A 21,702-nucleotide genomic window follows, 5' to 3' on the forward strand; every position below is an offset into this window, starting at 1 on the left:
AAAAAATAAACACAAACAAAGCACGCGATAAACGAAACAAAGAGTTCATCATAAAATGAAATAGCCTACAGGGCTCTTTTAATGGGAGCATAAGCAAATCTTAAGGACCTCTCACACGGACACCCTGTATTCATTAAGACACGTGGCATTGATAGTTAGTGAAACACATTTCACTGAAAAAATTTATGCTTTCTACAAAAATGGCAAACTTGATCAGAGTAGCTGATTTTTGCTGCATACTTTAAATGTTAACGTGGTCGTGCATTAAACTTAAATAAAGCCAGAAACAATCTCCGCACAAATTGAGCGCAAAGGATCGATCTCAAGACAGATCATTTTTGCATGAATTAAATGATTATTGTTGTTATTTATTTTAATGTCCCGACGGCGCTTTGTTGTCGTTGCGCCCGAATGACCCGGTTAGCGGAACTCCAGCCCTGCAACAGGTCAACATTCGCTTTCCCTACATCACTTCCGTACTCTTCTGTCTTTATGAGGCAGATTGTCCCATACATCTAGGCGGGAGATTTGGAAAGAGACCTTTCTGTTTCACCACTCTTCGTGTCAAATACACAGACCTGTTGAAACGGCTCGGGCGGTGACAGGTACGCAAGAGACCGAGAAAGCGTGCGGCTGTTGCGTTTAATGCAAGCGAAATATGCGTACTGTAACATCTGGCCTATCCGGTCGGTACAAGAGTGTGAGACGTTGCTTTATAATTATGCTTTTGACACGGAACTGTACGCGTTGCATCGCGCGTTATTAAGCATGGCATCTGTAAAGTGACCGAAATGATTTTATTCCCCGCTATAGATCGAATTAATGGGAGTCGGCACCCAAATGGACCCGTTAGACTTTCTAACGAATGAAGAGTTGCTGCCTTTCTTCCACCGGAAAAAGACAGAGATTTCGTGCTTAGAAGAACCGCACAGACTTCTCACTCAGCTGCGAGACCACGATCTGGTGCCGGAGAAACTTTACGAGGTAGAAACACGCCCACCTTTACATGCACACTCTCTCTCACCCACCCTGTGTATTTTACTTTCGTTTTAGAGGTTTATCTGGCTAGCTGTAACTCTTATATAGTAACTCTATTTCTGAAACTAAACAAAAAGTTCTACCACAAAGTAACTTGGTAAAGACAATATATTTTATTTTATTTATATTGAATTTTTTTTTTTATCATTTGCACCATAGTTATTGGCCATTGCACCCTAATGTGAGCAATAGCAATACCAAATTTCCAACGTGCTGTATATAGCATCTTTACAAAAGCTGTGGCTTCTCTGTGTTGTTTATATACACCAAAAATACACAAAGGCTGCCTGTAATGGTTATAAAAGAGTAATATTGTGATCTTATTACATATATATTATATCATAACTATTATTAAAATTTAAAAAATGTAATTTATGTCTGTAATAATAAAGCTTCATTTTTAGAAGTCTTCAGCTCTTTCGGAAAGCATTCTAATATGTTGATTTTCTAGTCAATTAAGAAAAACTGTTAATATTTAACTGTTTAATATTTTTGTGGAAACAGTGATAAAAAAAATTTCAGGTTATTGGAGGAATAGAAAGTAAATCAGATTTTTTTTTGTAATCATGGTTGCTGATCATCTTCCTTCATGTCTTTCTCTCTGTTCTTGTCTGTAGAGTGTGAAAAAGATGCGTTCTCGTAAGCAAAAGGAGAAGGGCTTCTATGAGGTTCTGGACTGGGTGGAGAAAAACAGATCTGAGTATATACATCGGTTCTGGCGCTGTGTGTTTGAAGATCATATCCTGCAGCTGTATCCAACACTACGCATCCTCAGAAACAGTCTGCAGGACGGTTAGTGTTTTTTTTTACTATTATCAGCAACTTTACTATAATAGATCAAGAATATGTTCATATACATATCTTTTTACTCTTCCTTTGCCCCAGGCACTTTCAAACTCTATGAGAAACCTCCGGATATCGAGACAGCGGAGGAGTGTGAAAGAAAGGCAGAAAAAGGAAAGGAGAAGAGCTACAAAAGAAGGAGAAGTAAAGATGATAGAAGTAGTGAGAATAGTGATGATCCTGGTCCTTCCTCTGCGTCCACACCCAAGCGAAAGAAACCGGACAAAAAACCCTCGTTCTGTGAGTCCCTGAACTTCAGAGGGTCTAGTTTCTCTTTGGCTTAAATAGCACTAAAACAAAATATTTTTTTGCTTATAATAAAGTAAACCTTAACTATCCATCCATCGATCCATTTACTACCGCTTATCCGGGGCCCGGGTCGCGGGGGCAACAGTCTAAGCAGGGACGCCCAGACTTCCCTCTCCCCAGACACTTCGTCCAGCTCTTCCGGGGGAATACCAAAGCGCTGCCAGGCCAGCCAAGAGACATAGTCCCTCCAGCATGTCCTAGGTCTTCCCCGGGGGCCTCCTCTTGGTGGGACATGCCCGTAACACCTCCATTGGGAAGCGTCTGGGAGGCATCGGGAACAGATGCCCGAGCCACCTCAGCTGGCCTCTCTGAGAGGTGGAGGAAGAGACGCAAAAAGCACACAAAAAGCAGAGACGCTATCCTGTGGTCACCAAACCGGACCCCCTCCGGTTGCGCCTAGAAATCCCGTCCATAAAAAGAATGAACAGGACCGGTGACAAAGGGCAGCCCTGTTGGAGTCCAACATGCACTGGGAACAAGTCTGACTTAATACCGGCAATGTGAACCAAGCTCATGCTCTGATCATACAGGGACCGGACAGCCCTTAACAATGGGCCCCTTACCCCGTATTCCCAGAGCACCCCCCACAGGACACCACGAGGAACCCGGTCGAATGCCTTCTCCAAATCCACAAAACACATGTGGACTGGTTGGGCAAACTCCCAGGAACCCTCCAGTATCCTGAAGAGGGTATAGAGCTGGTCACAGTGGCGGGATTGAGGAGATCCTCAAAGTATTCCTTCCACTGCCCTATAATATCCCCAGTCGAGGTTAGCAGGTTCCCACCAGCACTGTATACGGTGCTGGAAGGGCACTGCTTCCCTTTTCTGAGGTGTCGGATGGTTTGCCAGAACCTCTTTGAGGCCGTCTTTTTCCATGGTCTCCCCAAACTCCTCCCAGACCCGAGTTTTTGCCTGCACAACCACCCGGGCAGCGGTCAGCTTAGCCCACCGGTATCTGTCAGCTGCCTCAGGAGTCCCACGAGCCAACCAGGCCCAATAGGACTCCTTCTTCAGCTTGACTGCATCCCTTACTTCCGGTGTCCACCACCGGGTTTCTGGGGTTGCCGCCAAGACAGATCAGATCATCAGATGATACAACCACAAAGTCGATCATCGACATGTACTAGTGGACACCCTTATGCTGGAACATGGTGTTCGTTATGGACAGACCGTGACTAGGACAGAATTCCAACAACAGAACACCACTCTGGTTTAGATCGGGGGGCCGTTCCTCCCAATCACACCCCTCCAGATGTCGATAGCATCACCAACGTGAGCGGTGAAGTCCCTCAGTCCCTGGTTGGAGCACTTTCCAGCACCCCTCCCAAGGACTCCAAGAAGTCCGGGTACTCTACGCTGCCATTCGGCCCGTAGGCACAAATGACAGTGAGAGTCCTTCCCCCAACCTGGAGTCGCAGGGAGGCGACACATGGCGGCTAAACTGGGGGGCTATGAGCAAGCCCACACCAGCCCACCACCTGCAGGCAACACCAGAGTAGTGAAGAGTCCAGCCCCTTTCGAGGAGATGGGTTTCAGAGCCCAAGGTGTGCGTGGAGGTGAGCCCGACTATCTCTAGCCGGTATCTCTCTACCTCCCGCAACAACTCAGGCTCTTTCCCCCCCAGAGAGGTGATGTTCCATGTCCCTAAAACCAAACGTCGCGACTCTATTATTATTGTTATCCATAAGGGGTGGGGTGGACCACTCTTTGTCTGGCTTGTCACCTAGGACCTGTTTGCCTTGGGAGACCCTATCAGGAGCATATAGCCCCGGACAACCTAGCTCCTAGGGACATTCAGGCACTCAAACCCCTCCACCACGTTAAGGTGGCGATCCTAGAAGGGGAAACCTTAACTAAACAATCTAAAATATGTTATAAACCATTTTATTTTTGCAGAGTTGCAGAGTAAACTTACTTTCATATTTTCATTTGTTCTTGATGTACTAAAATAACTAAAAATGAGAACAAATTGGAAAGTTTGCTAAATTACTAAATTATAAACTAAATTACTCAAAATGTTAAAAACTATACTAGTATCGCTACTACTAACTAACACTTGCACTCTGTTTCCTGGTGCCTGACGTATTCACTCTCTCCTGTTCACTCTCTTCTCTCTCTTTCTCAGCATCTCCTGTGAAGAAAGGTGACAAGCAAGAAATTTGGACATGGCCTATTTATAAAACTCAGCTGCCTGTAACCTGTGGGGATAAAGAAGGCACTCTCTATCGGGAGAAACTGCCCAGAGGTTCACCATCACTGAGTTTTTAGTGCAATTATTATTTATTTTATTATAGTATGTATTTGCCATTCTTTATTATGGGTCTGAATGCATCCCGTCTTTTTCTCCTGCAGGGGAAGAGTGTATCTTGTCCCAGGGACTCTGGTTCACCCCAAATGACTTTGAGAAGTTTGCAGGGAAGGAAAAGTGCAAAAACTGGAAAGTCAGCATCCGCTGCAGAAACACGCCGCTTAAGAAACTCATCGAAGTAAATAATGCAAGCGCTTACAGATTGTTGGGATTCTCTGGATCTTTTTTCAAAAGAAGCATTCGCAAATTGTGCTTGGGTTTTGTACACTTATTTTATGCTGCACAAATACTGGCAAGACGAGAGGCGTGCGAATCCATTTGAAAACTTTATTTCAACAAATGTGGTCAAAATACAGTCAGGGTCGAGCAATATACAGCAGTATACAGGTATGGCATGAGCAAGACACAAGAATAGTCCAGGGAACAAGCAAGGGTCAGTCAATGGCAAACGTAATCCAACAGGGCAAAATCGAGAGAGATAATCCAGGTACACAAGTAATAATCCAAGTGGGGTCCAAAACATGGGCAGTGGTCTACTAATGCTAAAAACAGCAAGGATGAATGATAACTAAGAAAAACTAGAACTTGACTCTGAGGGAACAAGGGAACAAAGAGTGGGGAACAGACATTTTTTAAATTAAAGTTCAGAGTCAACAAAACATGTAGATTGCCATCGTGACAATTGTGTATTTAGTCAATACATTATCAGGTTGATGTATTTATTTGGCAAAATTTCGTTTTTAGTGCATTCCTAATGTACAATATCTGCATGAACATAAATATCTAATTTGCATGCACTTTTTAATGGCATTTTTATTTTACTGCTTAATTGGTACAACTACTGTTATGAATGAAAACTTGCACATTTGTCTTGTTTGAAAAAATGTTGGATTGTACAGCTCACAATTTAGCAGGAATTACAGATGCAACAGAAGTACAGAACATATTTTTGTATGAAATCAAATAAATAGCTGCATTAAATACATTCAGTTAAAATACCAATGTATAGTTACATTAAAGAGACCGCTCGTATACAAGTGTTTCACTTTCTTTATCCTTTTTCAGGAGGAGCATCTTCGGTGTCCACCGATGGAGAGAAGAACGAGAACATGTGTCCAAACAGTACGCTGTCACTCTATGCGCAATGTCAGGTTTTGCGTTCCCCCTGTTTTCATTTGACATTCATTAGTCACTTTGTTACTTCCTACAGAACACGAATGGGAGGTTTCCTGTCAGCTCATCTGAGAGCTCCGGTGCAGGTGAGGACCCGTCATCTTCACTCGTTCACACGCTCTCTGCTGTCTGTCTGAATGCAGTAATGTGTTTTATTCCTCAATATTTAGATACGAGCTCTGGTTCAAGGGAGGAAAGTGATGATGATGATTTCCAGGAGCAGGGAGGGAGAAGAGGAGGAACAGAGTTAAGAGAGAGAGTTGAAGAAGAAGACATGTCAGATCTGTCTGTTTTTCAGGCTCCCTCTTTACCGGTCACCTGTGCTTCACTTACTGGGACTCTGTACAAAAACAGGTTTGCGTCAGGTACGTTTTTGCACTGATTTTTGTGCAGAACTCAGTTTGTTTTGTCTGCATAAAAGGTTTGAGTGGGAAGTGTTTATGTTTACGTTTGTGCTGCAGGGTATCGTGGGAAGTGTATACGTACTGAGGAAAGATGGTTCACTCCGGAGGAATTTGTAAAGCAGGAGCCGACTCTCACTGATGGACACTGGAAGAAAGACATACTGTGCCATGGAAAAACACTCAACTTTTTACTCCAGGTACCAAATAGGAGAGTGCCTACAAAAAGCACGAGTATTTATTTATTTGTTTCTTTATTCATTGTTTGTTTTCTTGTTATTTCTAGAAAGACATCTTGTGCATCCATTCACTTCTGTGTGTATGTGTGAAATGCAGTATTCGAAAGGAAGATATGGTAAGAAACATCTTAATCTGAAATATTTAATCATTTTTTATGATTATGAGAACAGAGAAGAGGATATTTTTAAGACTGTTACCAACAGTTAACCAAACAGTTGACGTAATTATTGTAGTTATTTATATTAGTGCGAAAAAATCTTCTTTTGTGTTCAACAGTAAAAAGAAACTCACATAGATTTGGACAGTACTGTGGAAAATTACATTTTTAAAAGCAATGCATTTCAATATTGTGCTACTGCCTATATTTTAAATCTGGGTATATTTTAAGCCAGGGTTTGCTTGTTTGTTTTAAATATAAAAACTGTATTCTTTTACAAATGTAAAAGCTCTTTCACAACAAAAGTTAAATCAGGCTGAAGGAAATGTAAATGCGTGTCTGTACAGTAGGGTGCAGTTCATACAAATAGCATGAAGAATATGATGTACAACACTATTCAGCAATAACAAAAATGAAATACAAATGTGTCATTTTTGCAAAATATTGCTGACTCGTATCGTAGGTTTGTATAATATTCTGAATTTGCATTTTATTGTTTTTATTATTTTATTATCCCTTTGTGTACAGTTGAGATCAGTAAATACATGTTCATATTTATTTAAGAACTACATTAACATGTTCAAACGCAACGCCTCAGCACTTACCCTCCGATTTCTCTCAGCATGGCAGTCAATACATGGGAAACTTGCATTAATTATTTAAAAAAAGTAACTTAGATATTTCCTTCTCGTGTTACTTCTAATGCGTTACCCCCAATGCATTTAAGCTTATTTCTGTGATGATGATGAAATGTGATGTTGTCTGACTAGATGGCCCAGAACAATGATGATGAGTGTTATGTGTGTCGCTCTATGGGAGATCTCGTGTGTTGTGACGAGTGTCCACGAGCTTTTCATTCAGACTGTCACCTACCTGCTGTACCTGAAGACTCATCTGGGTGAGAGAGACACACACATAGAAATCATTCACTCAGCAAGTATACGACACGTGTTGTACATTCATCCTGTATATGTGTGTGTTTGCTTGTAGGGAATGGATTTGTACCTTCTGCGTGTTCAGAAACAGCCAGCAATGGCGTGACTCCAGTAACGTGTCTGAACAAGAAGCTTTCGACGCCCCAATCTCTCAACACATATTGGTAAACACAGACAGGTTTCCATTTTTTGTGGGGACTCCATAAGAGTGATGGTTTTTAAGCTGTACATTTCAATTTCTATTTTCAATACACTCCATTCTGTATGATTTATAAGCTTGTTTTCTTCACGGGGATCAAAAAAATGTCCCCACAAGGTCATGATTTACTGGTATTACTATCCTTGTGAGGACATTTGATCACCATAAGGTGGTAAATACCAGGTACGCACTCACACATAAATATAGCATTTTTAATATTGAATATAAAAACATTTGTAAGACAATCAGTGCCTTAAAGTGCTGCGTACATAGGCTGATAAGCAGGTTTAAATACAAAGGAATTATTTATGGTCCTAACAGTAGATATGTGTGTTGTTTGTCATCTTTAGCACTGCCACTACCTCCTGTTATGTGTGTACAGACAGGACATCCAGAAGGTGTTTGTTGAGGACCCACGACCAACGGTGAGATTGACTCTTTTTCATGTGACTCAGCTTCAGAATTATACTCTTTTCATGCTTTAGTGTAACTTAAATAGTTTGGGTTATGGTTAAGTAGTCAACTTGACATTTCTAATGCATTAAACACAATATAAAATGACTTCCAGGTGCCCAGATACTCTGAGTTCATAACTCAGCCGATGTGGCTGGACAGAATAAAGCAGAAGTTGGAAAGTGGCGAGTATCGGACGATAGAAGCGTTCGTCTCTGACTTTCGACTCATTTTCAGCAACTGCAGCAAGTTCAATAAGGTAAGAGTCACTGAAACATCTTACATAATAAATAAATAAATAATCAAATGACAGATCAATGGCTTGTTGAAATGAAGTTGTTTTGCAATCTTATACGTGGAGACATACATGACATTAGTTTTTTTGACAGATTTATTTGTATTTCGTTGCTTTTTAAAGGACAATGACTTTGGCCGAATGGGTGCCAGCCTGAAGCAAATATTTGAGGAAGAGTTCAGGAAAATCTTCAGTATTCAGTGACAGCTCTCTTTTACAATCCTCTCAAAGATACAGTTGAGATCTGATAGTAATTATGAATATTCATTAGATCTCATTTTGATGTATATATATGTACAATTTGCATTAATTTTGCAGTCCTGCAAAGAATAAGCATATTGGAAGAGGGATGGATGCAGTACAGGACTTTTGTTCTGTTCAACACTATATGTTTTTTTGTAATGAAATATTTCAAATGCAGTGTGGGATTAAGTCTTTCCCAACATTATACTTCTGGTATTTTTGATTATGACAGTATAAAGATCTGCTACTATTAACTTGTTCTTCTGCTCCATGTAGAAATGGAGCATCACTGTCATTGTTCAGGTACCTTAAAGGAAAAGGGTGCCATTTCTGTAACCGCAAGAACAATAATTGTTTTAAATAGATTCCTTAACAATCTGATCACACTTTCTGACCTGCTTCATTTTCCATTCTTTGATAAACAGCCCGTCCCACCACCAAATACATAGCATTAAAAGCACTACAGAGCCAGATATTTGTATTCTTTTCTTCTTTTTTGGGGAAAATTATTCTAAAAATTTATATTTTTTAATTTATTTGTGGCTTTGTGTTTTAACCTGAGATAAATAATTTTTTTTTTAACAAACCTATAGCGCAAAAAAAAAATATGTGTTGCAGCATTTTGTTGTTTGAATCATTTGTTGTTTATTATTCTGCATGGTTTTTTTTATAATTATTAATATTGTACATACAGATATACATTACATATAAATAAATACCTTAATTTAAAATTGTGTTTCTTATGTTTATTATTATATTTTGTTTTAGGTATTTTTGTGTATTTTATTTTAGTTTTGTAGCCATTTGTATTTTATATATATAATAATACTTTACCCAAATTTAAAGTTTAATTTAAATTTAAAGTCACCATTTATTTACTTAAACCTGCAAGTGTTTGTTTATCAACATACTTCAATAGTTTTCAGCAAAAGAAATGGTATGGAACATCCCGCCTCTCTTACTGGAGCTCAATGTATAAATAAAAAATAGGCCTTGTGGTTCATTTAAGGTTTATTTGAAGCATTGTGATGATAAATGATGATTAAAATGCCAGCTGAAGCGAAGACACCTCGCGCATCCTCCCCAGTCGTGCGCGCGCGCCCTGCTCGCGCTCCTCCCGGTTTCTGTCTACTATCAGCCGGACGATAATTCAGAATACACCGCTGTTTGAGGTAACAACCGAGGTTATGATTATTGCTGTTAAAGAGTAGTATTTGAATGCGTGTAACTGAAGACATCTCGCTTTAAGCTCGTTCCTCGTTCGGCGTTATAAACCGGTCTCTAACGCTTTCGCTTTCGAATTAGCCATCACGTTTTACAAAAGATAGTCTTTTTTACTTGCACTTTTCCTAAAACAAGCGTTTCGAAAACATATGGGTTTATTGCTATTAATTAATTAAACAATAACACTTTTTGGCTACAATGACAAGGTAGCCTGAAGGATGCATAGGCTAAGGATAACATGTATTGCAGTTGTTCAAACATTAAGAATGTCGGGTACACACACATTCATAATAAAATGTTAAGTTAAGTGATTGTAAATATATATATTTGAATCTATTAGCCTTAAAATATCACGTGGTGCGACCGGGAATTGTGTACAAAAATAATTAATTTCCTAACATGCGTAGAATTGACAAGTTCTCCGTAATTAAAGTGTTTGGAAAGAAAGTATTTGCATTTCATTTGAGTTTTTGTAAACAACGTTCTCATAATTTCTGAGTTGTTTTTTTTAACAGATTTATTTTTCTTGCCCGGGCCTGTGTCGCGTCATAGCTGAGTGGGCGGAGTCGGCGCGCGGAAACAGTCGTTCCCCTCTGATAGGAAAAGCGTGCCGTTTAACCAGAATAGTCTACATCAAGTTATTTCTGCCGTCTTTATACTCAATCGTCCGTGTGGTATCTGTGACCGGCCAGAGGTGTCGTTTCCCGACATTTGTTGTTGTCCGACCGAGTCACCAGGCGAGAGACGTGACGGCTTCTGAAAGCAAACTTTGCCTTTTTGTTTAGCTTAATTTTAATAAAGTAGTAAAGACTAGAGTAAAAGTTACTTTCAATACAACTTCATTAAAACATTAAAGAAGAAAAATCGGCAGCTGTCAGCAGGAAGTGGCTGCCACTAAACCGGATGTCAGCTTTCGCTAAAAACAGGAAATGGGAGGGGACAGATAATTGTATAAATGTATTATCTATGTATTATTTAAATAAGTAAAAATATCAGTATCGCGTATTATTTGATCAAATGTGATAAACCTTTTCAATCAAAAGGAATTTTATATATAATTTATGAGAGACACTTATTACCAGGTGAATGTTGTATGTTTGTTATATAGCAGTGATCCTCAAATCTGGCCCCCAAGATCCATTTTCCTGCAGAGTTTAGCTTTAACCCTAATCAAACACACCTAAGCATGCTAATCAGTGTCTTCGGGATCATTAGAAAATCACAGGTAGTGAGTTTTATCAGGGTTGGAGCTAAACTCTGCGGTGCATTGGATCTCCATTAGGATTTGAGGAATCCTGTTATATAGGCTACACACACAAAGACCTTACCTAACATACAAGAGAGAGACAGCCTCAGTGAGCTTTAAAATCATTTTGCTGGGTTGCCTATTTCTTACACTTGTATCATTCAAGAAATAACACATGCATAGTTATATTTATATGTGTATAAAGTAGCGTCACAAAGTGAAAAAAAAATCAAGGAGAGCTCAAGTGGTGCTAAGAAATAGTGGTAATTCAAATATGTGGTCCGGTGCAGTGAGTCCGTGCTGTGCTCCTCTGTGAGCGGGCTGATCGGTGAGAATTGGCATTAGTGCTTAGCCTCATGGAGTCAAGGCTCTCCTTGTAGCATGCCTCGGGCTCTAGATGAGCTGCGGACAGGTGCTCCTCGTTGTTTTCCGGGGCGACGCTGATTCTCCATTCGGGACCCTTGTCACAGTAGTCATTAAATTGGTAACAGGCGTGTTATGTTGTCAGTGCTATACAGTGTAAACAGTATAAAATTCGTCCAGTGAGCAAGTAGACAAACATGTCAATCACAAATCCGAATCACTTACAATAATCTTGAGGTTTTCATCACTGGAGTTACTCCCAAGGCATCTTGCACCAATCACTGCAAAACCCGGGAGGCGTGTTTTAAGTAAAATCATCGCATCTCCTCGTTTTCCTCTTCCAACACAGCCTAGAAGATTTATAAGAAAATGGGGACATTAATACAAAGTTACACTATACACTCTAAACAACTAAAATCAAACTTACAACACAACAATTATTCATTACTCCGATCACTAATTTCCTGAGCTTACCGCTAGAACAATCGCCGCCATTACTGAAGTAAGAAATATTTCAGTATTTCAGTAGAAGTACTGAACTGTGGTCAGATGAAATATCGTCAGACCATATGTCAGTAAAAAAGAAAAAAGTTATACTGTGCTCGTAGCACATGCTCTTCAGTTGCATGAAAAATATTATGTATCATTTCATAATAAAGCATAAATGAAACTACAAGCATGCGTGTACATTGAGAAGCGTCAGCTCTTAAAGTAAAAGCAGCCAAACATCTAATAATCCAGCTGCTGTGATGTGTTCACCAAAGAACAAACTAAATGTCGGAACACTTCTTAGTTTTGGTAGCAGTTCTCGTTTTAAGATAAGGACAGTTTTTGTGTATATTTAGTTATATATATTTTGATGTTTACCACATAGCAAGTGTTTATGATCAGAGGCGTCTGATCACTAAAAATCACTGACAGAATCAATGGCTGTGGCAGGATGGATGATGAATCATTTCCAGATTCAAAGAAGGATGGGAGAAGCTCATCAGAATCTGACTGGATTGAGGAGACGGAAAAAATAAAAGGAACACAAGGGGTAAAAAGAAAGAAGAATCAACAAAATGGTAACAAGAAGAAAATAGCCCGATGTAGAAACTCTAGGCTTTCGGGTAAGCATAAAATGACATTTTATTTAGATTTTTGAAACAGTCACTGATCCTTAGATCATTCATGTTTTTAATAAGCTTCTCAAACTGTGTTAAGATAATGGACAGCATTGAAATCAATTAGATAAAAATAAAGTAAGCTGAGGTGCATTAGCAAATCCAATAATGTGAGCATCTCCTAGAAATGCCTTTTTTCATTGATCTGAAGAATACTTCTGGTCTGTTTCTCTATGATTATGTCCTTACCCTAGTGGCAGACCTAACAGATGTCTTTCAAGAGGCCAGAAACAAGGACCAGATGGCTGTCCATTGTGGAAAAATGGCAGGATGTCTGTACAGAATAAAATATGACAATGGCAAGTTTTGGGAGGATTATTTGTTTGATTTATTTTTCACATGGTGAAAAAAATGACAGATGTAGTTTTTCAAAATCAGGTTGAAATTAGATTAATGAACTAATGTAGAGTGTCACTTTATTAATAAATACATGCACACACTTTATGTAAGTATTGGGACGCTTGACCATTACACCAAGAGGGACTGTAATATTACTGTAAGCATTTTTGTTGGAATAAGTCTGTGTTTCTTTTCAACAGTCCAAAAGTAGAATAAAGTCCATGCATCCATAATAAAATTTGAATCACTCTGTTTAAGGTCTTTTACAGTGATTTGATGCATTTTTGTGAGAACAAAAATCCATATTTAAAATGTTATAAATACTTTTCTCTCACAAAGCTGTGCTTTTAAATTATGTGCACAGGACCATAGTATATATAAAGCAAATAATTAACAATTTAAAAATTTTATGTATGTATAAAAAAAGTGTGTCTAGTAAAAGCAGCATTTGTTATTTTAAATATGTGCACCCATTCATGTTATGTATGATTCTTTTTCTTCTCCGTCTTCAGGAGAGGAGTGTATTTCATGTAAAGAGAAATGGTTTACTCCCGCACAGTTTGAGAAGTTCGCAGGAAAAGGGCATTATAAGAAGTGGAAGGATAGCATCTATTACAAGTCATCACATGGCCTTCAAGTTAGATTACAGAAACTCATACAAGTATGTACACGGTTTTAGTGTAAGTTCTGAACTTATTTGACATTTTTATGAACACATGTGAACCTCATTTATATGAACTTTCCCTTTTTCTCCTAGAGTGGGAGTCTTTCAGAGTTTGGACAACACAAGGAGTCAGTTAGAGAGGTATTTTGTATATAAAGAACCAAAGTACAAGTTATATGCCCATAGACTTTAAATAAAACCAAATGTTGTATATCAGCCTCATAACATTGTATTCTGTGGATTAGGTTTCAACTCTCTAAAGATAACTTTTTACAATTACCAATTTAATTATTGTTATGGAGAAATGTTTTGAAATCACTACCATTATTACCACTATTTTGCCATAGGGGACACAGACAGAATCCAGTACAGGATTGTTTTCCAAGACTCTGACAACACCTGGAATTGAAAAGGAAATAAACCTGCCGGGTGAGTTTGAATCAACATTTGCATTTTTCTGGGCCCGTATTCACAAAACATTTTAACGTAAAAAGTAGCTCTTAACTTGCAGATTTAAAGGAAAATCTTAAAGTCCCATATCGCACAACTTTTTGGAGTTTTATTTTAGACGTTGATGTCCTTAAGAATATATATTTGTGGTATAAGTAACAAAAACCGTCTCAATATGTTTCTACAGCTCCTTTCTCAGGAGCTCTGTCAAAAACGGGTCAATTTTGGTAATCTTTTCTGAGTTGGCCAGGCCAATGAAATGTAACAATGTCACAAATATCTCACAGAGCTAGCTGGAAACAAAGGGAAGGCTGAGGTGGCTTATTCAAAACAATGCAGATTCGGCTACATAAGGAGCTTAAAATATCAGCCTCAAATTAAGAATATGATCACATACCTGATTCCACTGCCAGACAAAAAAGACAACATCTGTGGTTGAACACTATAAAACAAGTGGACTGGACAGAAACGATCATCAAAAATGTTTAAGTTTGCACACTTTTAAAAAGATATTACCTTTAGGGTTTTTAAAGGGTTATTTCGACTTATTTCGAAATTTTCCAAATGTTATTTTAGACCTTTATATGAATATGGCAACATAACATTGCCCTCTGCAATATTTTTGTGAATAAACTTCTGACAGAGACTCCTCCCCTCTCCTATCAGCCAATCAAAGTGCACGTAGTTAGTAAGCGCGCTGACCCCATCCATAGCATACCCGCCCATACTCTTAGATTTTCAAGATTTCACTCTGCTCCTTAGTAAAAGTTTGTCTCAGCAGCTTTGTGGGAATATTTTAAGTTAGTTTTAGCTAAGTTTTACTTTTAGCTAAAAACTTTTACTGCTATATAGGATAACTCTTAGTGGTAAGATAAAATGTTTTGTGAATATGGGCCCAGATTCATAAGTTAGTGATCTACCATTAGTGATCTGATTCTGTCTACTCTGATCTACTTTTTTTTACCTGTTCTGCAGTTCTCTGATCCTTACTATACTTACTTAAGGACAATTGCACATATTAAGCCACGTTGATTGCCAAAGAGCTTTATTCTTATGGTTCGTGTTTCTGCTTGTATTTCTTCATCTACATTGACCCTAATAATGGTTTATGTTTTCTACACAGACAATTCTTCAGATGAGTCTGTATCTGTAAGGCTCAAAATGGTGAGATGTGCATGTATTAATAAATTATTGACTATTAGTGGGCATGCTTTGAATGGGAAAACATCATTAATGTTGTTTATTTAGCTCAAATAGTGTCAAAAAGTGTTTTTTTTCAGGTTATATCAGTCAGTGTAGATGCACAGTCCTAGGCAATGTCTCAGAATGCTTCCTGTTTCTATATATATATATATTCATTTATATTCATACTTTAAACAATGATCAATTAACATATAATCATTCTAAAATGTTTTAAAGTCAATACCATTTATTTGTACCATAGGTGACACAGACAGAATCCCGTAAAAGATTGTTCTCCAGGAGTCTGAAAAAAACTGTGTGTGGAATTGAAGGGGAAACAATAGAGCTGGGTAAGGTTGAATGAAGATTTGCATTTTAGACTAATTAGTGATCTACTGTTAGTTGTCTCTGTCTGAACGTCACCTCATCTGCTGTTTATTACCTGTTCTTTAGTTCTCTGATGCCCACTATACTTGCTTAAAAACATTTAGCAAATGTTGAGCCGATTTGCTGATTCTAGATTGCCAAAGTGCCTTTTTGTGTTTCTGTTTTTTGTGTGGTCATCTATATTGTCATCTAAAATGTTTATAGTTCATGTTTGTTTTCTACCACATACAGACAGTTCTTCAGATGAGTCTGTATCTGTTGCTGAAAGAGTTAAAAAGGTGAGATGTGCAGGTATCGATCAACTGTAAATTATTACACAAGCACTGTAATTGAGAACTGTTGAATTAACCCAAATAACTAACTTTCACCTTCTCCCTCATTACCGAAATGTACCTGATTACATATCCTCCATTAATACACAAAAATTGTTTTAATCTTATCCTTTCTTTTTGGCACAGAACAGGAGAGAATCTGTCATTTCAGCTCAAGAATATATTGTCATTGTTGAAGGTTAGCAAGCTCTTATATTTTACATATATATTATATTATTTCTCTTATTTTGAACTTTATAATTTTTACAATTCCATATTCTTTTAGACTGTGAAGACCCTTGGTTTCTTTCTTTTTATTGCTTCTCATTAGAATAAGAATACTTATAGTTCAACAGTAAACAGTGGTCTTACCAGTCTCTGATTCCCACTATACTCGCTTGAGAATGTTGTGCACATAATAAACCTGGTTGCAGAGTCTAAATTACCAACAAGCTTTTTCTCTTTGACCCCATGTACATTGACCCTAAATATGTTTGTTTTCTACCAGATACAGACAGTTCTTCGGATGAGTCTGTGTCTGTTGCTGAAAGAGTCAAAATGGTGAGATATGCATGTATTGATTGATTGTAAATTATTATTGTATTTGCATTAATCTATTTTTGAGAATTGAGTTTAGCATTTAGGACATTCTGAGGGAATCATAAAAATAACATGTACAATAAAATCTTTCAAATAACTAAATTATATACCTTCTCCCTCGGTTCCTGTAATGTAACAATCTATTGTACCCAGATATCCTCTATTAACAACTGAAGGTTTGCTTTAATCATATCCATTTTTTTGGCACAGAACAGGAGAGAATCTGTCATTTTAGCTAGACCAGTCCATAAAAACATAACAGAACCGGCAAAATTTCCTGCCAGTACTAGAGGTTAGTGAGCTCTTTTACCTTCTATATATTATTATATTTTTTTTATTTTTAACTTTATCATTTTTAAAATGCCATATTTTTTAGTGGAACTGTGAAGACCTTTGGTTACATTCTGTGACGAGGAGCATGATAACAGGGTTGAGGATACATTTGCAGGCTTTATATTTTTGGTTTTAGAAATAGCTAGGAAATGATCTAAGGTAAGGAACAAAATAATAATTGAAAACCAGGTAAAAATGAAGTTTTAAAAAATACAAAGGAAAGGAAAGGAAAGGAAAAGAAAAATTAAATCATGGAATACAGTATCAAACATAAACAATTTAGAGTTGAACAGTAACCATCGGTCTTACCAGTATCTATGAAATTGAATTTCTGAGTGATACTAAAATATATATATATATATATATATATATATATATATATATATATATATATATATATACACATATACAGTATATATATATATATATATATATATATATATATATATATATATATATATATATATATATATATATATATAAAATCTGTGAAATTACCATTTCAGACCTGTTTGTGTGTGCTGTCACTCATCTTCATTCTCATGATTTATCTCTTTGTCCTTCCCCAAACCAAGATTCACCTGCACTCCCCACTGTTGCTTCAGAAACTGCAGAATCAAGACCACTGAGGGAGTCAACTAGAGAGGTATTGTGTATATACAGTACCAATGCACAAGTTATAAGCCCATGACCCCATAAAACATGAACCATATTCATATGCTGTAGTTCAGCTTCATAACAATGATTGTATTCTGTCAGTTACAAATCCACTTTAATGTCACCCTGAGATGTTTTAAAATCACTACCATTATATTTTATATAGGCCCAGAAAATACAGTTTTCCAAGAGTTTGAAAATACCCGTGTGTCGAATTGAAGAGGAGGCATTCCAGCTGAGTGAGTTTGAATAAACATTTGCATTTTAGATTCATTAGTTAGTGATCTACTGTTAGTTATCTCTGTCTCAATATCACACCACCTACTGTTAATTACCTGTTGTTCAGTACTCTGATGCCTACTATAATTCCTTGAGGATGTTTTGCACATATTAGACCAGGTTCCTGCGTCTAGATTGCCAAAGAGCTTTTTCTCTTAGCGTTTCTGGATTTTACGTTGTCATCTGTATTGACCTTAAAATGGTTTGTGTTTGTTTTTTATCACCTCCTCAGATAAGTCTGGATCTGTTGCTGAAAGAGTCAAAATGGTGAGATGTGTGTATTATCCTATTGTGTAGAGTTGAGTTTAGCATATGCATAATAATGTATCAATGGAAATACATGTATATTGTTATTGACAGGATGCCATAACACTAGTATGCTTTGCTTAATATTCTATAGTATAACATAAGAATAAATTATGAAAATTATTTTATTAATATAGCTTAACACTGGTCATATAAAAATAACTACATATGTACAATTACCCAAATAGCTAATTTCTGTCTCACCTTATCCATCAGTTTCTGATATATACTCAATTACTGCGCCGACATATCCTCCATTAATGAAGGATTGCTTTAATCTTATCCTTTCTTTGTAGGCACGGAACAGGAGAGAATCTGTGATTATAGCTGAACCAGTAGAACCGGTAGAATCTACTGCCAGTGCTAGAGGTTAGTTAACTCTTTTATTTTCTATATATTATAATATTTTGTGCTATTTTATTGTATTTCTTATTGTGACATTTAAACTAATATTGTATAACTTGTTTGCGTTTGCGTGTGCTATATTCTTGTGATTATCTCTTTGTCCACCCCCAAACCAAGATTCCCCATCACCTTCCACTGATGCTACAGAACCTGCAGTATCTTCTGTCGTAGAGGATGCAGATCAGATCACAGATGAAGAAGCAGATGAAGCAGCAGCAGCTCAGCTTGACTTCAACGATTCTCCTGCTGATGCTACAGAACCTGTAGTATCTTCATTTGTAGAGGAGCCTGATCAGACCCCAGATGAAGCAGCAGCACATCAGCTGAACTTTAGTGAATCTCCTACTGATGTTAAAGAACCTGCAGTATCTTCTGTTGTAGAGGAGGCCAGTAAGACAACAAATAAACCAGCAGAAGCTCAGCTTAACGTCAGCGATTCTCCTGTTGATGCTACAGAACCTGCAGTATCTTCTGTCGTAGAGGAGGCTAATCAGATCACAGATGAAGCAGGTGAAGCAGCAGCAGCTCAGCTTGACTTCAACGATTCTCCTGCTGATGCTACAGAACCTGCAGTATCTTCACTTGTAGAGGAGCCTGATCAGACCACAGATGAAGCAGCAGCACATCAGCTGAACTTCAGTGAATCTCCTACTGATGTTAAAGAACCTGCAGTATCTTCTGTTGTAGAGGAGGCCAATACGAAAACAAATAAACCAGCAGCAGCTCAGCTTAACTTCAACGATTCTCCTGTTGATGCTACAGAACCTGCAGTATCTTCTGTCGTAGAGGATGCAGATCAGATCACAGATGAAGAAGCAGATGAAGCAGCAGCAGCTCAGCTTAACTTCAACGATTCTCCTGTTGATGCTACAGAACCTGCAGTATCTTCACTTGTAGAGGAGCCTGATCAGACCACAGATGAACCAGCAGCATCTCAGCTTAACTTCAACGATTCTCCTGCTGATGCTACAGAACCTGCAGTATCTTCTGTCGTAGAGGAGGCTAATCAGACCACAGATGAAGCAGCAACAGATCAGCTGAACTTTAGTGATTCTCCTGCTGAAGCTACAGGACCTGTAGTATCTCCTATAGAGGAGCCTGATTGGATCGCAGATGAAGCAGCGGGTGAAGCTGCAGCTCCTCAGATGAATTTCAGTGGTTCTTCTGCTGAATGGCAGGACCCTGTTGTTTCTGAAGGGACTGAGAGGACAGACCAGATGCAGTTATTTACATTTCTAGGAAATCAGTTCAATACCATACACGAGACCCTAAAATCAATTGATTTGTCTTTAAAGAAGCTGATGGAAAAACAGTCACAAGACACACTGCCTCAATATAGGTATCTAATTCCTGATTTTATTGGAAATTCACAAATTCACTCCTTAGTCAAGAAGGAGCCAGTCATTGAGGAATCAATACTGTGATCTAATAGAGGTTATAAATAAATAAATATTATTATTATATTATTATATATATATATATATATATATATATATATATATATATATATATATATATATATTATTATTATTAGATAATTCTTGTACAAGTTTGTTTTTAATTAGATTACACAGCCAAGACAATACAAAATAATCATTCACCATTTTTATCACATATTTATACATATTAATGTATATTTTACATTTTGTTGTTTTAATCATTGGCTGAGTTTTTTTTTTTTTAAAGAAATAAAAAATCAATATGTGTTTATTTTTAAAAATCTTTTTTATATTTACTTATTAATAGAAGCATTCTGTTTTGTTTTATGTGTGTCACACACGTGGACTCTGTGGGGTTGTTGTTTTTGTCCTGTGCCATGTGCCCTGTGTGACCTACTTTTAGTTAATGTCTTATCATATTCGGCTGTGTCTAGTTTATTGAGTATTTACGTTGTGTATTTAAGACCTGTGGTTTCAGTTCTCTTTGTCCGATCTTGTCGATTGTTTTATGTGGTTTAGTTTATTATTCCTTTGTGTGCATGATTAAAATCGTTAACTTTATATTCTCGTCGAGTGCTCCTCTTTAAACCACACCGTGACAATGTGAATGTATGTGCAATATTTGTTTTTGTGCATTTTTTTTTTTTTTGTAGTTTGTAGTTTGTTTTTGTTGTTAAGTATAATCGTCTTTGGATGCTCATCTGGCATGTAGATAGATTTAGATGGCAGATGGTCAGGTGAGTAAATTCAACCTTTGTATTACACCTTGGTTTTCATCTTAGTATTGTTTACCCGAAAATGAGAAGTCATTACACCTAATTTTATGAACCTGTTTGAGTCTGTATCTACTTTCAAAATAGAATCTGTTTTCAGCAGAATAATGGCTATATAAATAATTACTAATACAATTTTATTAATAAGATAATGGCTGTGGTTTATTAGGTTATAATGCAGTTGGAACTAGTGAGATGTTTGTTTTTATAGATGCATTATAGTCATGTCAAAATGTATGTTGTTAATCAACTATACAGCTAAATAAAAAAGAAAAAAAATGGGATGTGCAGGTTGCCCGGTGACACAACTGCAAAATATATATTTCCTTTTCCTTTACAGTCATGCACGTAGGGCCCCTCCTCGTGCGTCTTTCCCCATTTCTCCAGTCGGACAATTCAGAAAGACATCGAGGTAAGAGTTGGAGGTAGCTACCAAGATAACGCTTATTGCTGTCAGTAAGTACTGTTTGAATGACGCTGACTAACTGAGTGCTTTTCGCCAAATAGAGTTTTGTGTGAAGCTTGTAGTGCTGTTTTGAAACACTATGCCAGAAAGGTCGTGTGGGCTACATTACGTTAACGTTTCGGCCTTTTTTTATTGTTTCCTCACACAAAAAAAAAACACAAACGGTCCAGGAAGCAAGTATCTGCGTTCGTTTCTACGTTCACACACAGCGTTTGTTTGCATGAATGCATTGCATCTCCGTTGCTTTTTGCCATGCGAACACACGCTTCTAAACGCGAGACGCGAAGATGCTGTTAGGTTACTTATGAAATGCCATTTTAATTATTTTGACTGCGTTTTTGCTCTGAAAGTTGTTTTAATCTATGGCTAGCACTAGTTTATTCATTTTGATGGTTATGATAGTGAATGTGTATCAAAGGCATCTGCGTATAAGCAACATATGCAATAATTTACCTGTAGGCTATACGTTCAAATTTATGTATTTTTCTTTCATATTAATTTTGGCTCACTCTCACA

The 21,702-nt window shown here is 37.5% G+C and overlaps 1 protein-coding gene across 1 annotated transcript; it reads left to right on the plus strand.

Moving 5' to 3' along the window:
* The first annotated feature begins 444 nt into the window (after nucleotides 1-444).
* Nucleotides 445-19,972, plus strand: LOC122341358. The gene is made up of 32 exons (XM_043234706.1): nucleotides 445-605; nucleotides 814-984; nucleotides 1,656-1,830; nucleotides 1,924-2,121; nucleotides 4,318-4,437; nucleotides 4,545-4,678; nucleotides 5,566-5,622; nucleotides 5,711-5,759; nucleotides 5,844-6,038; nucleotides 6,135-6,274; nucleotides 6,361-6,429; nucleotides 7,242-7,369; nucleotides 7,462-7,570; nucleotides 7,956-8,030; nucleotides 8,174-8,317; nucleotides 8,477-8,553; nucleotides 12,351-12,541; nucleotides 12,790-12,894; nucleotides 13,447-13,595; nucleotides 13,692-13,739; nucleotides 13,946-14,027; nucleotides 15,172-15,212; nucleotides 15,493-15,580; nucleotides 15,849-15,895; nucleotides 16,076-16,127; nucleotides 16,437-16,489; nucleotides 16,739-16,820; nucleotides 17,437-17,507; nucleotides 17,685-17,757; nucleotides 18,030-18,064; nucleotides 18,400-18,472; nucleotides 18,626-19,972. Exons 2-32 carry the CDS (start codon nucleotides 823-825, stop codon nucleotides 19,930-19,932), a joined length of 4,329 nt encoding a protein of 1,442 aa, XP_043090641.1. The 5' UTR covers nucleotides 445-605; nucleotides 814-822; the 3' UTR covers nucleotides 19,933-19,972.
* The last annotated feature ends 1,730 nt before the right edge of the window (nucleotides 19,973-21,702 follow it).

This window comes from Puntigrus tetrazona, chromosome 3, assembly GCF_018831695.1.
Source record: "Puntigrus tetrazona isolate hp1 chromosome 3, ASM1883169v1, whole genome shotgun sequence".
NCBI classification, from domain to species: Eukaryota; Metazoa; Chordata; class Actinopteri; order Cypriniformes; family Cyprinidae; genus Puntigrus; species Puntigrus tetrazona.

What these genes read in the sequence shown, in the direction of transcription:
- LOC122341358 (XM_043234706.1), top strand. Translation starts at nt 823, where the DNA reads ATGGGAGTCGGCACCCAAATGGACCCGTTAGACTTTCTAACGAATGAA. An exon ending in ATATATTGTCATTGTTGAAG is followed by an intron (nt 16,128 to 16,436) that starts GTTAGCAAGCTC and finishes GTTTTCTACCAG; the next exon opens with ATACAGACAGTTCTTCGGAT. An exon ending in TGAGGGAGTCAACTAGAGAG is followed by an intron (nt 17,508 to 17,684) that starts GTATTGTGTATA and finishes TATTTTATATAG; the next exon opens with GCCCAGAAAATACAGTTTTC.